The 17,103-nt window shown below is 39.0% G+C and overlaps 1 protein-coding gene across 3 annotated transcripts in view; it reads right to left on the bottom strand.

The window, feature by feature from the left end:
* The window catches only part of LGI1 (leucine rich glioma inactivated 1), a 55,034-nt gene that overhangs the window by 16,191 nt on the left and 21,740 nt on the right, over positions 1–17,103 (bottom strand). For 2 of the 3 annotated variants that reach the window (XM_044665694.1, XM_044665695.1), the window contains exons 3-4: positions 7,780–7,851; positions 7,615–7,686 (exon numbers count right to left, since the gene is read on the bottom strand). The exons of the other annotated variant lie outside the window; for it this stretch is intronic. In XM_044665694.1, coding sequence (XP_044521629.1) covers positions 7,615–7,686; positions 7,780–7,851 — 144 coding nt within the window. The remainder of the gene's footprint in view (positions 1–7,614; positions 7,687–7,779; positions 7,852–17,103) is intronic. 3 annotated transcript variants of the gene reach the window in all.

Here is a 17,103-nt window from a genome sequence, read left to right as displayed (position 1 = left end):
TGGTCAAATTCAGAACCCCTAAGCAACTCTCTGAAACCATAAGTTACAAATGAAACCTGCACCGGTGGAGGGAGTTTTCTCTCCAAGAAGTGCCCTGCATAAACAGAATCATCGATTTGAGGGGGAGGTATGGAAATGGAAATGGAAAGAGCTATGGCCTTGGGGGGTCAGGAGACCTATGTTTTAATTCTGGCTCTGACCCTTACTAGATATGTCATCTCAGAAAAATCCAAGACTCAGTTTCCTGTTCTATAAAATGGAAAAAATAATCCTCAATCTATCTACCACCACCACCCTTCTATGGCTCAAATGGTGTAATGCATGCAAAGCATTTTGTAATTCTCAAAGCATTATCTAAATATAAACTATTAAGAAGTTAAGGGCAACTACAGGGTACAGTGAATAGAGTGCCTGCTCAAGAGTCAGGAAGACTTCTCTTGAATTCAAATCTGGTCTCAGATACCATGTGACCCTGGGAAAATCATCTAACCCTATTTCCTCTCTTTCTTCATCTGCAAAACCAATTGGAGAAGGAAATGGCAAACCACTCCACTATCTTTGCCAACAAAACGCCAGATGGGGTCATGAAAAGTCAGGCACGACTGAAAACGACAGAACAACAACAATTAAGGGTTAACGGTGGGATGATAAACATCTTATGACAAAGACTTATTGTGTATCCTATAACATCCAGTACAGTGTTAAATATGTGGTAAGTGTTCGGTAGATACTTGGAAAGTGATAAAAATTCTTCCCAAATGTTACACATAAACATATGCCTACAATAATTCCTCCCCAGACTATTGGATCAAAGCCGACCTGATGTGATAGCTTAGGAAATATTACTAATAGCTCATAGGTATTGAAAGACATTATATGAATGCTTAGTAAGATCTTATTACTAGGCTATAAGCTAATTTCAAATTGTTCTCTAAAGGCAGGTAAAGAACATTGAGGCACGAGAAGATGGGATAAGGTTGTTGCTTTTTAAGATAACTATTCAAAAAGCATTTATCGAGTCCCTGCTATGTTCCAGGCACCTTGCTCAGCTCTGGAGATACAAAGACAAAATGGCCCTAGCTCAACTCAGTTTGGGGATGAAATTTCAAGATGCCAGGAAGATTCCTTGGGAAGGCTTTAGAGTCAGACTGTGAATTCCAAATCCTGTCTCTGTGCCTGTAATTGCCTAATACTAGATCCTTTTGTACACTGGGTCTAAGCACATACTAGCCATTGCACTGAATTTCTTAACTTTGGAATCTTCCATTTCCACCTCTTCTAATTTGCCTTGCAAGTCAAGCCTGGAACTCAAGGTCTTCCATTGGCCAACAGCTATATTTTCTCTATATTAGGATGGTCTGCTTTCTCTGGGATTGGGAGAGTAAATATAAGGTGAATATTAGGGAAAGATTAAGAGGTTGAAAGAGAGGCAGCATGCCCTAGTTGACAGTGAGCTAGCCAGGAAGAACTGGGTTCGAGTTCTAGTTCTAACATACATTGGCTGTCATTTAACTTCCTATCTCAGTAAAACCATGCTTCTTCTACCTACATAGGTTGAAACTTAAATTTATAAAGAAAAAATAATGATCAACTTCTGAAGTAGGTTCACTTACACTTTGAAAAATGTGATCAGGAGGAGCCTAATGAAGGAACACTAAACTTTAGGAGTCAAAAATCTCAAAAGTCCTGGGTTTTAGTCTTGGCTATTCCATTTGTTAATTGTATGATCTCAGAGAAGTTACTTTATGTCTCTGGTACTAGTTTCCTCTATCTATAAAATGAGAGGGTTGGATTAGTTAATTTCTAGGGTTCTTTCCAGCTTTAATCCTGTGATCCAAGCTTTAAGGATTGAAATAAAAAACCAGTAAGGGTATTTGGGCTCCAAAATGTCAAGAGCTCAAAATACCCTTCAAAAAGGAGGATTTTCAAATGTTGGTCAATAGAAGAAACTGTAAGGGGGAAAGAATCTCACCTAATTTTCAATAAGTTTTCATGAAGGCAGATAACTGGCATGGAGAGAGAAAAGTTGATAATCCTCTCACATTCAGGCAAGTAGAACCAGCTCAGATTTATTAGCCAGTCCAAAAGTTTAAAAACAAAGCTGGGAACAAAAGGCCAACTGGAATCTCTTTAACTTAGGAAACCAAGGAAGTAAAAATCAAACAAGGAAATTGCAAATCAATGAGGAACCCAGGCTGTGTTGAGTCTTTGAGGTTCATTCCTTAGTGTCTTATCTATCCCCTGACATTCTAGTTTGGGGAGGGAGGGCCTCTAGTTTGGCAAGCAGGTAATTAATAATAACCTTTCAAAAGACTACTTACAGCTTAAAAAAAAGAGATGATTGACCATTCCTACCAGTTAGTAACTCTGTCTATAGCTAAAAGCGATATAGTATGAATTAAATTAGAGGCTAGAACATACACTTTGTTTAATTTTTTTCTGATGACCAAACTCAGTTCTTTTGTACCTTTTTAATATCTCCTGATGGTCAATGGTGATCTAACACCCCCAGGTATGTACCTTCAGGTGCTGTATACAGCCCACGGTAGCAAAGGACCAGGGGTCTTTGGTATACCCTCCATCTGCCATTATCAGCAGCAGAAGGCTGATAATAAATTAGAAACAGCTAACCAGTTCCAGGACAGAGAAGGACAGAAAGAGCTCTGAGCTGCAGAACTAGCCTTGTTTGTATAATCTTCTGTTCCTAAATGGTGGCAGGAACCAACCCTGGCACTTTCTCTCCTATCATGTATTTCAAAAACTGGAGGGCTAATATATAAGTGACCTTGCTCTGTTAAAATGTGCCAACTGGTCAATCCGAAGATTAGTGACATAGCTGATATAAGCAGGACCACTCCTAGAGCCCAGGGCAAAACTATGAATTTGGACCAAATTTGTGCTTGACTCCAACCTGCTCATTTTTTATATAAGGAAACTGAGGTCCAGAAGGGGTGAAATATTTTGCCAAGATCTCACAGCTGGCTAATACAGAATAATATGTTATCATGAGAAGAAGGGGAAAAGCCTTCTTTTTACTTCAGGCTACTGCCATGAAACAGCTAGAAAGTCCTTCTTTTCATATACACTCCAATGACAATGACACACAGTCAAACTACAACTTCTCCCAATACCAAGACAAAGGAGTGGACATGTGGAATAGCGAGGAAAGCACTCAGCATGGAAGACAGGAAGCCTGGGTTCTAGGGCCTTTTTTGCTATGTAACCATCACTGTGTAAACTCTTTGAGGACCCAAGTTTCCTCTTTATGGATGTGAATATCTTTGAGGTTCATTCTAGCTGTAATATTCTATGGTTCTACAATTGCCTCCCTCTCCCAAACTGTCTTTTCATGAAAACTGTTCCCCTTCCAGGTGATCTGGGGAAAATATTAGTCAGTCTTGTCCATCATGCTCTTAGTCTGCACGAAATACAAATATTTGGAATGAAGGAAATGCTATAGTTTTGCTGTCTACTTCCCTAGTTGAGCCATCTCTAGAATATCATATTCTATTTTGAGCCCCATATTTTTGGTGAGAGACAAGCTGGAGTGCATGCAGATGAAGGTAATGAGGTATTTTTTTGAGATTCACATGAAAGAAATATGGTGTTTACCTTGGAGAAAGAGAAGACTGGGGAAAGCTAGGTGGCTCAATGGATAGAGAGCCAGGCCTAGAGAGAGAGAAGGTCCTGGTTCAAATCTTGTCTCAGATACTTCCTAGCTGCGTGACCTTGGGCACATCACTTAACCTCCATTGCCTAGCCCTTACCATTCTTCTAACTTAGAATCAATATTGATTCTAAGATGGAAAGTAAGGATTTTTTGAAAAAAGAGAGGAAACCTTGGTAGGTAGAAGTAGGGGTGAGGGAGAAGGAATGATTACAATTTTCAAATATTCTAAGGGCTACATAATGGAAGATGGTCCCAGAGAGCAAAACAAGGAATAATGGGTTGAAGTTATGGGGAGATATTCCAGTTTAATATAGGGAGAATTTACTCAAAATTTGAGTTATTCAAAAATGGAATGGGCTTCTTCTAAAATTAGAAAACCACCGGGCAATTCCAAGTGGGAACTATCCAATCCTTTTTATGTGATTTTAAAGAGAGGATTCTTGTTTCATGTAAGAACTGAACTAGATTATTTCTGGATTCCCTTCCACTTTAAGGTTCTTTCATTCCATAAGCCATGAAGACTCTAATCTCCTTGTGGGCAGAAATCATATCTTAATATCTGAGCACCCAAGACACATACTTGTACATAGTAGGAGCTCCACAATGTTTATTAAGTGAAACAGAATTATATTTCACTTGCACACAATGGGGAGTTGGAGGGAGAGAAAAGCCTCGCTTTGTGGGCTTCCATTCAACCTTGTATCACTAGAAGATGGATGGGCTTCACTATGACCCAGTTTATCATTCATTTTGATCGGGTGACCCACGGAGAATTCTGCTCAGACATAACTGGCTGGTTTTGATAGGTTGTTAAGCAACCACTGTTAATGCTCGTTAGTTAGCTAGGGGGGTTGAAAGGGAATCCCCTCCTCATTTGTGAAGAGAAGTCTGGGTGCAGGACTGAGGAGGAGGAGGATATAGCTAAGGTCCAGCCTGCCCTTGAAGCCTACAGAGTCAATGGGAACCGCCACAGAGGGTACTGAGCCCCTGCCAGCCGCGTGCTCCAGATCCTCCGCTGCCCAGTCACTCCCTAATTAGGTTACTCGCTCCTGGAGAGCAGGGACTGCCTTGTACTTCTTTTGTCCTGAGTGTTGAACACGTAGTTGGCTCTTGCTAAATACTTGTCGAGTTCGAATGAATTGAAAAGAATGTGTTCCCCATTGAGGTCATAAGACTCCTTCCATTCAGGGCTGTAGCCACTTTAGAGCATTCGCTCCATTTATTTGGGGACGTCCAGATTCCAGCTGGAAGCCTTCCCTGACCTTCCCCTTCCCCCCCACTTCCCTCATTCCTCCATCCCCACTACCATGGTGAGGGACAGCCAGAGAGACTCCAGAGCAGTGTGAGGAATGGCTAGCCTCCATTGTCCCTCAGATATTTCCAGAACAGCAGTAAGCAATGTCTCTGTCTGTCTGTCTATCTGTCTGTCTGTCTATCTGTCTGTCTGTCTATCTGTCTGTCTGCCTATCTATCTATCTATCTATCTATCTCTATCTATCTATCTGTCTGTCTTTCTGTCTATCTGTCTATCTATCTATCTATCTATCTATCTATCTATCTATCTATCTATCTGTCTTTCTATCTATCTGTCTGTCTGTCTTACTGACTTTCTTTCTATCTATACACATATAGTATAATATTATTATTATTGATATATTAATAATATAACATAATATTAAATATAATAAATATAAGTAAGCATCTTCAGATTGCAACTTAATACAAGCTTGTACTGAATCAGAGGAGGGGAAGAGATGGAAGAAAAACATATCTAATGACTTCCAAGGATACTGCCTCCTTGATCGGGGAGCTTGCTATTATTATTCTTTACTATCAGAACAGTTTCCAAGTTATAATAAGTCACATGCCTCATAACTCTTTCTAGGATCCCATTTGATTCAACCAGAAACATGTATTAAGTAAATACAGTGTGCAAAGCACTGTCTAGGTGTTGGAGATAGAAATAATTGCTAGTATTTATATGGTACTTTAAGGTATTACAAATATTATCTTTGATCCTCAACCATCCTGGGAAGTAAATGCTATTATTATTTTCATTTTACTGTTAAATTGAAGCAGGAAGAGGTTAAATGACTTGCCCAGAGTAACCTAGCAAGTGTCAGGTCTTACTGACTACAAGTTCAGTACTCTATCCAATATACCGCTCAGCTGCCCTTTTTTTCTATATATTTATTCTATAAAAAGACAAAAGGAAGAAAACAAGTATTTATTAAATAGTACTATGTGCCAGGCACTATGTTAAGCACTTTACAAATATTATCTCATTTTATCTTTAAAACCCTGGGAGGTAAGTGCTATTGTTTTCCCCATTTTACAGGAAATTGGGGCAGACAGAGGTTAATTGACTTGCTCAAGGTTACACAGCTAATAAATGATTAAGACTGGATTTGAACTCAGTTTTTCCTGATTTCAGGTCCAGCATTCTATTCATTGAGTCACCCAGATACTCTAGGAAATAGTACCTACTCTTGAGAAGTATATATAGTCTCCACTGGAGAAGAATTCTTGAATTATGACCTCATTTCCATTTTTGCTTTTAGATTCCATCTTGAAATATAAACTTTTAAAATGCTGGATCCTAAGAATTTTTTTTCTCCTGGGGGTTCCATGTTTTCCATGAAGAAGGAAATGGCAAACCACTCTCCAAGAGAACTCCAAATGGGCTCACAAAGTGTGGTATATTCAGAGTGTGTAATTAGAAATCTTGAACCCTTGGACTCCATCTCCCATAATTCTTTTCTATTTTTTTTTAAGGCTTAAATTTTTTTTAGTGTGAATTCTATCCCAAAGTGGTCACCATAAATGTAAGCTTAAAAATTAATATACAATAACTACAAGTATTATATTTTATAAGATTTATTAAAAATAACTTGAAGTAAAGGAAAATAAAAAGTTAGAGTAAAGAGGGAGCTAACCCAGCTACAGTCAGGAGAGATGAGAGCAAGAAGGAAGGGTTACACCTAACTTATTTATAATACTTAAGGATGCTAGGTGGACGAAGGCAAAAGGATTCTGGGAGATGAAAAAGAATTCTGGGAGATGGAAGGGAAAGAAGGATATGACATTTTTTATTTGTGTATATCATGGATTAGAACATCTTTAAGGTCTCTTCCTGCTCTAAAATCATATAAACTTATTCCAGAATGTAGTTCTAGGTTTCTATGACTCAGTAGGTAATTCACTTCTTGAGGGAGTATCTGAGAGGCACCAAAAGAGTTCCTGGTTTGATGAAAAATTCCACCTAGAACAAGTTACTTGGCTTCATTCAGAAGAAACAACCATGAAAATGAATTTATTTTGTACTTTTTCAACCCCTTTATGAGATAATGCCAAGTTCAGGGTTATAGATAGATAGGAGAATAATAACAAAACCAAATATTTAATAAAATTAAGTAGTTAATTCTCAATTATCCACGTTGATGGAGGTAGGCAGTGATCTTGGCAACTCCAGAATTTTTTTCTCATGATTTCCTTGTTGTTGTTGTTCTTTTAATGCGTATCTTCCTTAAAATCAATACTATATATTCGTTCCAAGGCAGAAGAAAAGGGGTAGGCCATAGGGATTAAGTGACTTGTCCAGGGTCACAAAGCTAGGAAATGTCTACAGTCAAATTTGAACCCAGGACCTCCCATCTCTAGGCCTGCTTCTCAATTCACTGGGCCACCAAACTGCCCTCTCATTATTTCTTTGTATGAGACTGCTTTCCAGATCACATTCTTTAGATTTATATTCAAATTAATTTTTAATCCCTTAAGAAGAATGCCAGAGACTGGTGAGTTAAATGGAAATGGAGTTAGGAGATGGTTCAGGTTTTAAAATAACCCATAAGGTCCTGGATGATCTCTATACAAATAATCAGCGAGTTAACTGAATATTCAATCAGCAAGACGAAGAAGGAGTAACACACAACCTCTGTACTTACAGGTGGATTAAAGACTTTAGGCCCCGAAAACTATGTCTTGAGATTGACTTGATGTTGTTGTTTTCTATGAATCTGCAACAGGTTATAACTTTTTAGTCAAACAACGACAGCAGCTGGGAAGCTCTTGTACTGAATTGTGATGAGAAACCCAAGAGGCTCACTTACAGGTACTCGAGGTGAGGGAGGCCAATGAAAGCGTCATCGCTGATTACATCAAAGGAATTTGATGTGAATAACCTGCAGAGAAGAAATATGGTTTAAAATTTGTAACCAGGAAAATGGTAACAATCACAAGATTCTCTGCCTTTAATCCTTATTTTAATAGGAGCTCAGTATGGAAAACACCTGCTGGCTGCCTCCTATGATATTCCTTTGGATAATTTCTGAAGCAGTTTTTGTAACCCCAAATTGTCTAAGCTATAAAAAGCTTGTAGCAGATGTTCTGATCCGTCTCCCTCCCCCTCTTGTACTTACACACACACACACACACACACACACACACACACACACACACACACACACACACACACACACACACCACAGACATTTATCCTTATGCTCAAAAGTTGCAGTTCAAGTTATATTCAAGGCAGGCAGGACCACTCAATGAGCAAAGCCAATAGCTTTGGGGAAAAAATTATTTCAGAAATTCCTCTGCTTGGGATTTCTGACAACCAGAGCAACATCTGACCAGGCAGTGGGGTTCCTGGCCAGTTGGCCAGGGATGAACCAATAAGATGGCATGTTAAGTGGTGAGGTGAGGAAATAAGCAGCCGAGCCATCTGTACCAGTTAAATAAGTAATAATTAGACATTTTTTGGAGAGGGAAGTCAAGTACAAAATGTAGGATGAAGAAAAAGCCATAAGCCCATTTTCTTCTTAGACAATACAAGCCGTGTTGGCATTCTGACAAACTGACATCCACATTGAGAGTCAGAAGGGAATATTTTAAAAGCCACTTATGAAATGTAATCTTCATTGCCAGCCACAACACAATGGTGAGTTCTTCAAAGAATATTTCAGATATTCTGAAGTAGAAACATGAAGATAAATAAGGGACTATTTTACATAGTAATAATATTAATCTGGAAGAAACCACATGGCATATGGATGAAAAAAAAAGGTTTCCAAGTCAGGAAACTCTGGGTTCAAGTCCCATTTCTGATATATACTGGCTGTGTAATACTTTATTGTTAAATCATTTCAGTCATGTTAACCCATTTGGAGTTTGCTTGGCAACACTGGAATGGTTTGCCATTTCCTTCTCCAGTTCATTTCATAGATGGGGAAACTGAGGCAAATAGAGTTAAGTAACTTGCCCAGGATCACGCAGATAGTGTCTGAGGCTACATTTGAACTTGTGAAGATGAGTCTTGCTGATTCCAAGTCCAGGACTCCATCCACTGTGCCCTGTTTGACAGTAGGTGAATCATTTAAATTTTCAGTGCCCTGAGCAACTTCTTATGACTAACTACAAATTGCTGAGCATTTGTGACTCTATGTGGGTACAGAGAATCTCCTCTTTAGAAGTTCCTTATAGCAATTGAATCACAGTTCCATTAAAATAATAATTCCTATTTCTATGTTGCTTTAAGGTTTATAGATCACTTTCCATATTGTGAGATAAGAACTTAGACGGTAAGTTTCTGGAAGTTATATCCCCAAAGATGGTACAGGTTGAAAATGAAGCTTCAAAAAGATTTAGTTAAACTAATAAATGACACAATGGTTTCAAATGGAAGCTAGAATGTTTGAGGAATGTCACTAATCTTTGAGGTTAATATCAAAGAAGGCAATAATGATCTTTCCCAAGATGTCCCTTGATGTTCTTGCCAAAATTAGAATTGCAATTTGAGTGAACTGTGGATCTGATTCTGTCAATTCTTAGATCAAAATGACTAGCTCAGTGAGCAGAGAGCTCAGTTTCAGGTTTGTGAGTTTGGGTCCTTACTTTGGGCTCTACTTTCATCACTGAGGAATAAAAAGAAAGAGCACTGGACTTGGCCGGGGCCTCTGTTCCCTACTCTGCTAGTAATGTTACAATGGGAAAGTCACTAGATTTTTCTGAGGTTCAGTTTCCTTCACTGAAAAACAGAGAATTGTGACAGTTGATCTTTAATGTTACTCCAGCTCTAAGATTCTGTGATTCTTATGCCCTTTCCTTAAAACGTTTTGGTTAATCTTCCAGTTTTCCTCCCCCACCATCTAGTCCCCATCTATTTTTTTCCCAGGGTTTTAAGCCCAAGGGCTCCATCATTATCTGAAAAAGAAATAAACATAAAAGAACAACTACAGGGCAATGAAGTATTTCTTTGGGTCATGGGATAAAGAATATGTTGATATTTCAATATGCCATAAATTCTTAGCAGTGGCTTTTGGGACCCATGGGAATGTGGGAGTGAGGAGTGGCCTAAATGAGGACAATAATGCCAGACCCTAAAAAGAGACCATGATTGGATCCCTAGCTGAGGACTAGGGAAAGTGGCCAGCCTCTAAAAGCTACTTGGTATGTCTATCACCCTAGTTTAGCCAATAGAGGGGACCTAAGGGAGGAGGGTCGAATTGGGAATATAGGTTCCAGACAAGGGAGGAAGAGCATCTGGGAGAAGGGTCAGATTTAGGGGAGTCTGGCTTGGCCATACCTCAGGGGATGTATGTTAATAGTTTGTCAAGGGTTCAAGCAACTGAAAGATGTGACCTGCTTCCAGAGAATGGGCAGAGCTGTGAGATGGGCAAGAAAAGATGAGCTGCTTCAGCTGGAGTCAGACCATTCAGACCTCCAGGGCAGAGAGGAAGGAGGTAACAAAGTAGAGAGGACCTTGGGAACAGATAGGGAATGCTCATTTCTTACTGGGACTTTGGTGGAAATGGGCAAATACACGATAGGCTTTCAGTATCCTTCGTCAGTGGGCTGAGAGTGAAGTGCTGTAAGATGACAGAGCCAGGTAGCTGAGAAAAAAAGTATTTGCCCAAGACTAGACTCGTGTGTGCCATATTGAAACTGGGGGCAACAAAATTATAGAAGACTATGGAGGACAGCCAAATTTCATTACTGTGGAATTAGAATTGAGTTACTATAGAGCCTAAGAACCATTTAAAAAGTGGCATTGACAAATTGGAGAATGTGCAGAGAAGGACAAATAGGATGGTTAAAGCCGTGTTATAGGAGGAAAGACATGGGTCTATTTACCAGAAGAAGACTTAGACATGATCTTAGTCAGACCTAAGAGGGAGACACTTGGAACTGATCATTTTTCTTAAATTCTTGGAAGGCTTAGTGGAGGAGACAAGAGACATAATGTATGATCCCAGAAGGGAGAATTATAAGTACTGGGGAGTAAAGAGAAAAAAAAAATTGTTTCAGGCTAAAGGTCAATTTCCAAATCATTAGACCTATCCAGAAATAGAACTGGTTGTCTAATGAAGTAGGTAATGAATTTCTTGTCATTGGAGATACCTAAGCAGAAGCTGATAACTCTTCATTTAGTTTGTTATAAAGAGCAATGAAACATTAGGTTAGATTAGATGGTCATCCTGGAAGTTCTATAAATCAAATTTGGTTCATAATGCAGTTAGGTTAAAATTATAAATACTACAGGGAAGGAATGACAATATAATCACTCCCCACAAATGAAGAAACAATGAACAAAATCCGTTTTCTCTTTCAGTGTTTTCATCTCCCTTATCACAAAGCAGAGATTCTGATTATTTGGATTCTCTAACACAAATACCCCATCCCTTTCAGTGTCTGAAAAGGGGCTTTGTTTCCATCTGTTTCTATTTTACAATTGGAGAGGGCCATTCCTTACTCACTGGAAGGGAGGAGGATAAATTGAAATGGGTTATATAACTAACAGTTCACTTACAGCCTTTAAGAGCTATCTTGCCATTTGGGCTTGGCTCTTCTCAAGGAATTCTTAGCACAGATTGAATTAGTCCTTTTAGCTTTACAGTTTAATTCTAGTATTCAACCTGGATTTCCTTCTTCTCTGGTCTAGTGGAAAGAGCCTTGGATTTGGGATGCAAAGAGCCCTGCTTCTATATTCATGACCTTAGTAAAGTGATGTTGGGTCTCTCTGAGTCTCAATTTGCTAATCAGTAACTCATAAGATGAATTGGAACTTTAAAATCCTATCACCTAAGGAAGATTTTAGGCAGGAGGGATCTAGGGAGAATTACAAATGCCATTAGTTTATAGAAGACCTGTATTAAACATTAAAACCTTTATAAACTATTAACTTTTTCCAACTATCACTGGACCCCTCTTCAAGTTTACATGATTCCTTGAAGAGTTTCAAAGTCATTTCCTCTTTAAATATCTGAAATTTTGATATATTGTTGTCAGAAAGCAGGGAAAAGGATAAGGTGAATGAAATTCTGTGCTCTACTATAGGTTTGGGGGAGAGTAGAATTTAGAGGAACATGGAGAAGTGTTGATTATCAGTTTGAAACCTACAGAGAAAATTAATGAGCCAAGACCTGACTTGCTGATGTGCAGAAGTTGCAAGCCAAAGATAGCTTACCGAGTACAAGAAATCCCTTGCATCCTGGGGCAACATAAACAGTGCTTCCCCATGTTACAGATCCAAAATTGTAAAAAAAAAGACTCAGGGATTTTTTTGGTGTGAATTCCCTATATAATGGCTTCTCACCTCATATTTTAACACTTCAGTATTTCAGGTGACCAAGATTTCATTCAAAAGAGATTGCTTCCCCTGGCACAGATCACAATCCCTTTATACTCTTGCAGACAGTTCTTTGTAAGTTGGTGTCACTGAAAATATTCTTCATCCATGGTCAAATCTCTGGTGATGGCTCTGTCAGGTCCTACCTATCCAGAAAGGCTGAGTAGGAGCCCAATGTCTCTTCTCTAAGTGCCAATCTGGTTAAGGTTTCACCTCATGCCTTCAGAAAATAACAAGACCAGTACTAGTGGCTTAATCATTAAAGCATGCCATTGTAGCCATCTCTAGCAGCTTTCTGCAGCTGGGGACCTTTGATCTGTCTTATGTTGACACATTCTCCAGTGGTCAAGATGGAGGAGGAAAAGATAAAGACAAGCATGGAAACTATTCCCAGTCCTGCTATTGTGCAAAATTGCCCAACAATATGTCAGTAATTTCAAATCAGACATTCCAAGTTGCCAGAGTAAACAACTCCCATTACGTATTATACTTCTGCCCAATCAGATGTCAAGGAGACTGACAAATTGGACATTTGTGGGCAGAATTTGGTCTAAATATTTACATGTTAAAAAAACAAACAAACACTATGTTCAACTCTTGAGAGACTACATGAATGGAGGCTACCGGATAAGGCAGAAATAAACCATTTTTGAATTCTACATTTGGAATTAATGCAGACTTACAAATTCTGTAACTATAGCATAGGATGCTAGTACACTTCGGGAAAAAAAGGACTATGTCTCCCTATCTTTCCCAGGCTGGACATGTAGCAGCCACTTAGAAGCTCAGTTCCAATATAAATCATCACAGAAGTTCTAACCTGTTTCAATTTTCTGACCTGGACCAGATTGCCCTTCCTCAGGGAGTCTGGTGACCCTCCCATCCTAGATGCTCACCAAATTGGTTCTGGACTTAGTACAGATATCCAATCAGCTTTATGCCTACAGCAGCTCATAAATCCTGAGTTAGAGGGAACCAATTCAGCAGCAGAGAACTACAGGCCTGCACCACCATGCTTGATGAGTCTGTCCATTTTCTAAATATGGTTCTAAGGACTATCTTCTGTAGACATCAATAGTACAGCAGAGCAGTTTACATAAATTGAAAAAAAGCTCGAGATTGTTTTTTTAGTTATTTTCTTTCAAAATATTTCAAAGTCCTTCAAACCTGGCTCCAACCTACCTTTCTAGGCTCACATATTACTCTCCTTCACATGTTCTGTTTCAATCAAATTTTCTCTCACATACAATATCCCATTTCCTTTCTCCATACTTTTGTGCAGGATTTTCCCCCTAGTCTGAAATGAACTTTCTCCTAATCTCTGATTCTTAGAATCCATAGTTTCCTTTAAAGTTGACCACAAACACCACCTTCTCTATGAGACCTATTCCTGATTTTCTTGGGCACTGACACCTCCCCTTTGAAATTAACTTGTATTTAATTTTTATATATTTAGTATGTATTAAAAAATACACATTCTATTCCCCCTGCAGGGGCTGTTTCATTTTTGTCTTTGTATCCCTAGCACCTAGAAATGTGTCTGGTGTATAGTGGATTCTTATGGTATATTTTTTTGTTGTTTGATTGTTTCAGTTGTGTCCAACCCCATTTGGGTTCATGTGTTCATGACCCCATTTGGGGTTTTCTTGGCAAAGATGCTGGAGAAGTTTGCCATTTCCTTCTCCATCTCATTTTACAGATGAGGAAACTGAGGCAAACAGGATTAAATGACTTGCTCAGAGTCACATAGCTAGTGACTAAGGCTGGATTTGAATAGAGGTCTTCCTGACTCCAGACCTGGCACTCTATCTATTGAGCCAACTAGCTATCCTACATGCTGTGATAAGGAACTTCTGGGACAAGATGAAGATTCCGATTACACCGCCCAAGGTCTCAATTTTGAGAAGAGAATCCTGGGAGGAGGGTGGTTGGAGGGAGGGTAGGCCACAGACCTGCAAATCCAGCTTCCATACTTCAGTGCCACAGGAAGTCCATTTCACCTGATACCAGTAGAGCTGAGAGCTATTAATACCACAACTGCTAAGAAGAGCATCATTATCCTTCCCTGTCCTTTGGTCTGCACCATGGCCAGGTCAGACGGGGATTGAGAGAGGGAGAAGAATCTCCAGCCTACTACCAAACTGTTACCTATAGATTTTGTTCACCTTAATTTAATTAGACATAGTATAGAATTCCCAAACTTCAATCCTTATTCCTTTTTCCTAAGCCTTTAGATAAGCAATAAATCCTGTTAAAGTTCAATCCAAGTGAAGATTGGTATTCCTTTCCTGAATAGTAAATATCTGCAGCTGTAGGGAGAAGGGATTTATCAAACCACAGTCAGAAAATCCCGTTATCCATCAACACCAGCCCAAACCAAACTTTTACCTTCGAATCCAACCCCAAGCTAAGGGGCTAAAGGAGTTGTTAAACACACATACAACTCCCACTTGATACTTTGGCTTGGGCACTGTTAAAGAGGCACAGGCTTGGCTAAGCTGAACTTTATAAGCCCTGGGGATTACTAGCACATTTGGTGATCACTGAGGCAAACCTCATCTCCCACTTAGCCTAGATCCATCTACCACCTGAGGATCTTTGAGCCAGCCTGGCAGCCCAGCTAGACTAGCATTTGGGGTTTTTATATCGTCCCCTTTTTCTTTAACAGTGCTTATGGAAAATAGTGGGTACTTAATATATACTTGTTGATTGATTACTATAACAGGGCCCCGTTATAACATATATTATTACAGTACAAGGATTTAGAAATGGATTAGCTCATGACTTTCAAATATAACAACATCAAAAAAGCTTGATCTAATGTTGCTGTCCTGTAATACATTTTAGTTCTGTCCTCTGACAACTGTATCCCAAGGGACTTGTACTATATACTAATTTTCTAATTGTAAAAACTTGCATAAATTATATAAAAATATACATTTTTAATTATACACATGAACTTTCTTCTCTAATTCACAAAACAGAAAACTATTCTTATGCAAAGCTGCAAAGACAGCCCTGTGAGCTCCTTGAAAATAGACTCTTTGGAGCTTTGCCTTTCTTTGCATCTTCAGCACTCAGGACAATATCTGGCACATAGTAGGAACCTTAAAGGAGTGGAGACAAAATTTTGTTTCTGTTCTTTGTTCTGTAAAAGCTACCCTGTCTGATGTATAAGAGGGAAGAAGATTTATAACCTACCTTACATAAGCTTGGAATCTTCCCCTGGGGGCAGACTGATGTTCTCTGACAGCTCTCATTTTAATACTGCTGCCCACTTTTGAAAAGGTATTTACAAAACTGTCTTACCCAGCAGCCAAATAAACTCAGTACGAGAGTAGACGATGGATAGGAGTAGGAGGGAACAAAAACTTCTTTCTAAACTCAAGAATTAAATTAAATAAACTAGCACAGTGGGGAGAATTAGGCAGATTGTATTTGTCATCCATGAATTATAGGTAGCAGCCCACTGAAACCATCCTCATTAAAATGTTCATGTCTGTAGCGTGGGCCATTTTAGCCAACAGAGAACAAACATTGCTTTGTTAGTATGGACATAATTCTAATTTAATGAAAAATGTTGTGTAACAGATACCTGCATAAGTCCCTCTCCATTTAATAGTCAATTTACCATAGATACAAGGCATAAGCCAACTTAATGTATAGGATGATTTGGATTTTCTGTGCAAAAATCCAAGTTTTGACTTATATTTGCTTCCCAGTTATCCAAGTGCTGACTTTAGCAGCTTGGGAGGAGCTTTTAGAAGCAGGGTGAACTATACTTACATCTGGTGGTCATGCCACATCTCCGTGACCAACTGAACTGCTATGTTCAGTTTTGTGTACCATATTTGAAGGGAGATTTTGACAAACTGTAATATGGCCAGAGGACCACAAACACGGTAAGGAGTCTAGAAATAATGCTATATGAGGAACAGTTGAAGGAAGTATGGACACGGCCAGGAGGGGAGAAGAATAAAGTGAGATAGAATAGTCATCTTGAAATATTTGAAAAATTACAAATAGTTGGGGAAAATAAATTTGTAGTAAGTTGCTTTGGAGAGCAGAATTAACTAATGCATGGAAGTTACACGGAAGTAAACTTGAGGTCAACGTTAAATAAAAAACTTTGTAATAATTAGAATCATCTTCCAGTGGAACAGCCTGTTAATGAATTCCTTGTCACTGAGAATATTCATACAAAGACTTGAATGATCATAAGAGAAAACATAGAAGGGATTTCTGGATTAAATACAGGGTTGGACTATTAGTAAGGTCTCTTGCAACTCAGGAGAGCTCATCTATGGTTATGCTCATCTCCTTGGACCACCTAAACTGAAACCTGGATTCACTGAGACAATCTCTAATACTCCCATTGGTTCTAAAGCTTGTCTTTCTAACTTCAGTATCTAAATCTCCAGCCCCAATCCCTGACTCATGCTCCAGCCCCACATACATCTAACTGCTCAGAGACCATCTCCATTTGGATGTAATAATACATCAAAAAGGTACCAGCATCATGGTGTGGATATTTAGCCAATTGCTGGTCTACTTAAAGATCTAGGGTAGGAGGAAGGGTAGAGAGCCTAACACATGCCAAAGATCAACAAGGGAACTAAAGGATAGGCACAGTTATCAGGAGTTAGGGACTATCAGAAACAAAGAAGATTCCTCAGAGGGATGAGGATGAGGGGAAAATATTTGGCCCAAGGAGGGGTAGTAATGTAAAGGTATAGATGGCCAGAAAGAAGGAAAGCTGAAAAACAAGTCAATGCTAATGAAACAATCACCAGTGCAGTTCCTG

The sequence above is a fragment of the Gracilinanus agilis genome, chromosome 2 (assembly GCF_016433145.1).
Source record: "Gracilinanus agilis isolate LMUSP501 chromosome 2, AgileGrace, whole genome shotgun sequence".
NCBI lineage: Eukaryota > Metazoa > Chordata > Mammalia > Didelphimorphia > Didelphidae > Gracilinanus > Gracilinanus agilis.
Note: the sequence above shows the minus strand (reverse complement) of the source record. Positions and strands in the feature narration are given on the sequence as shown.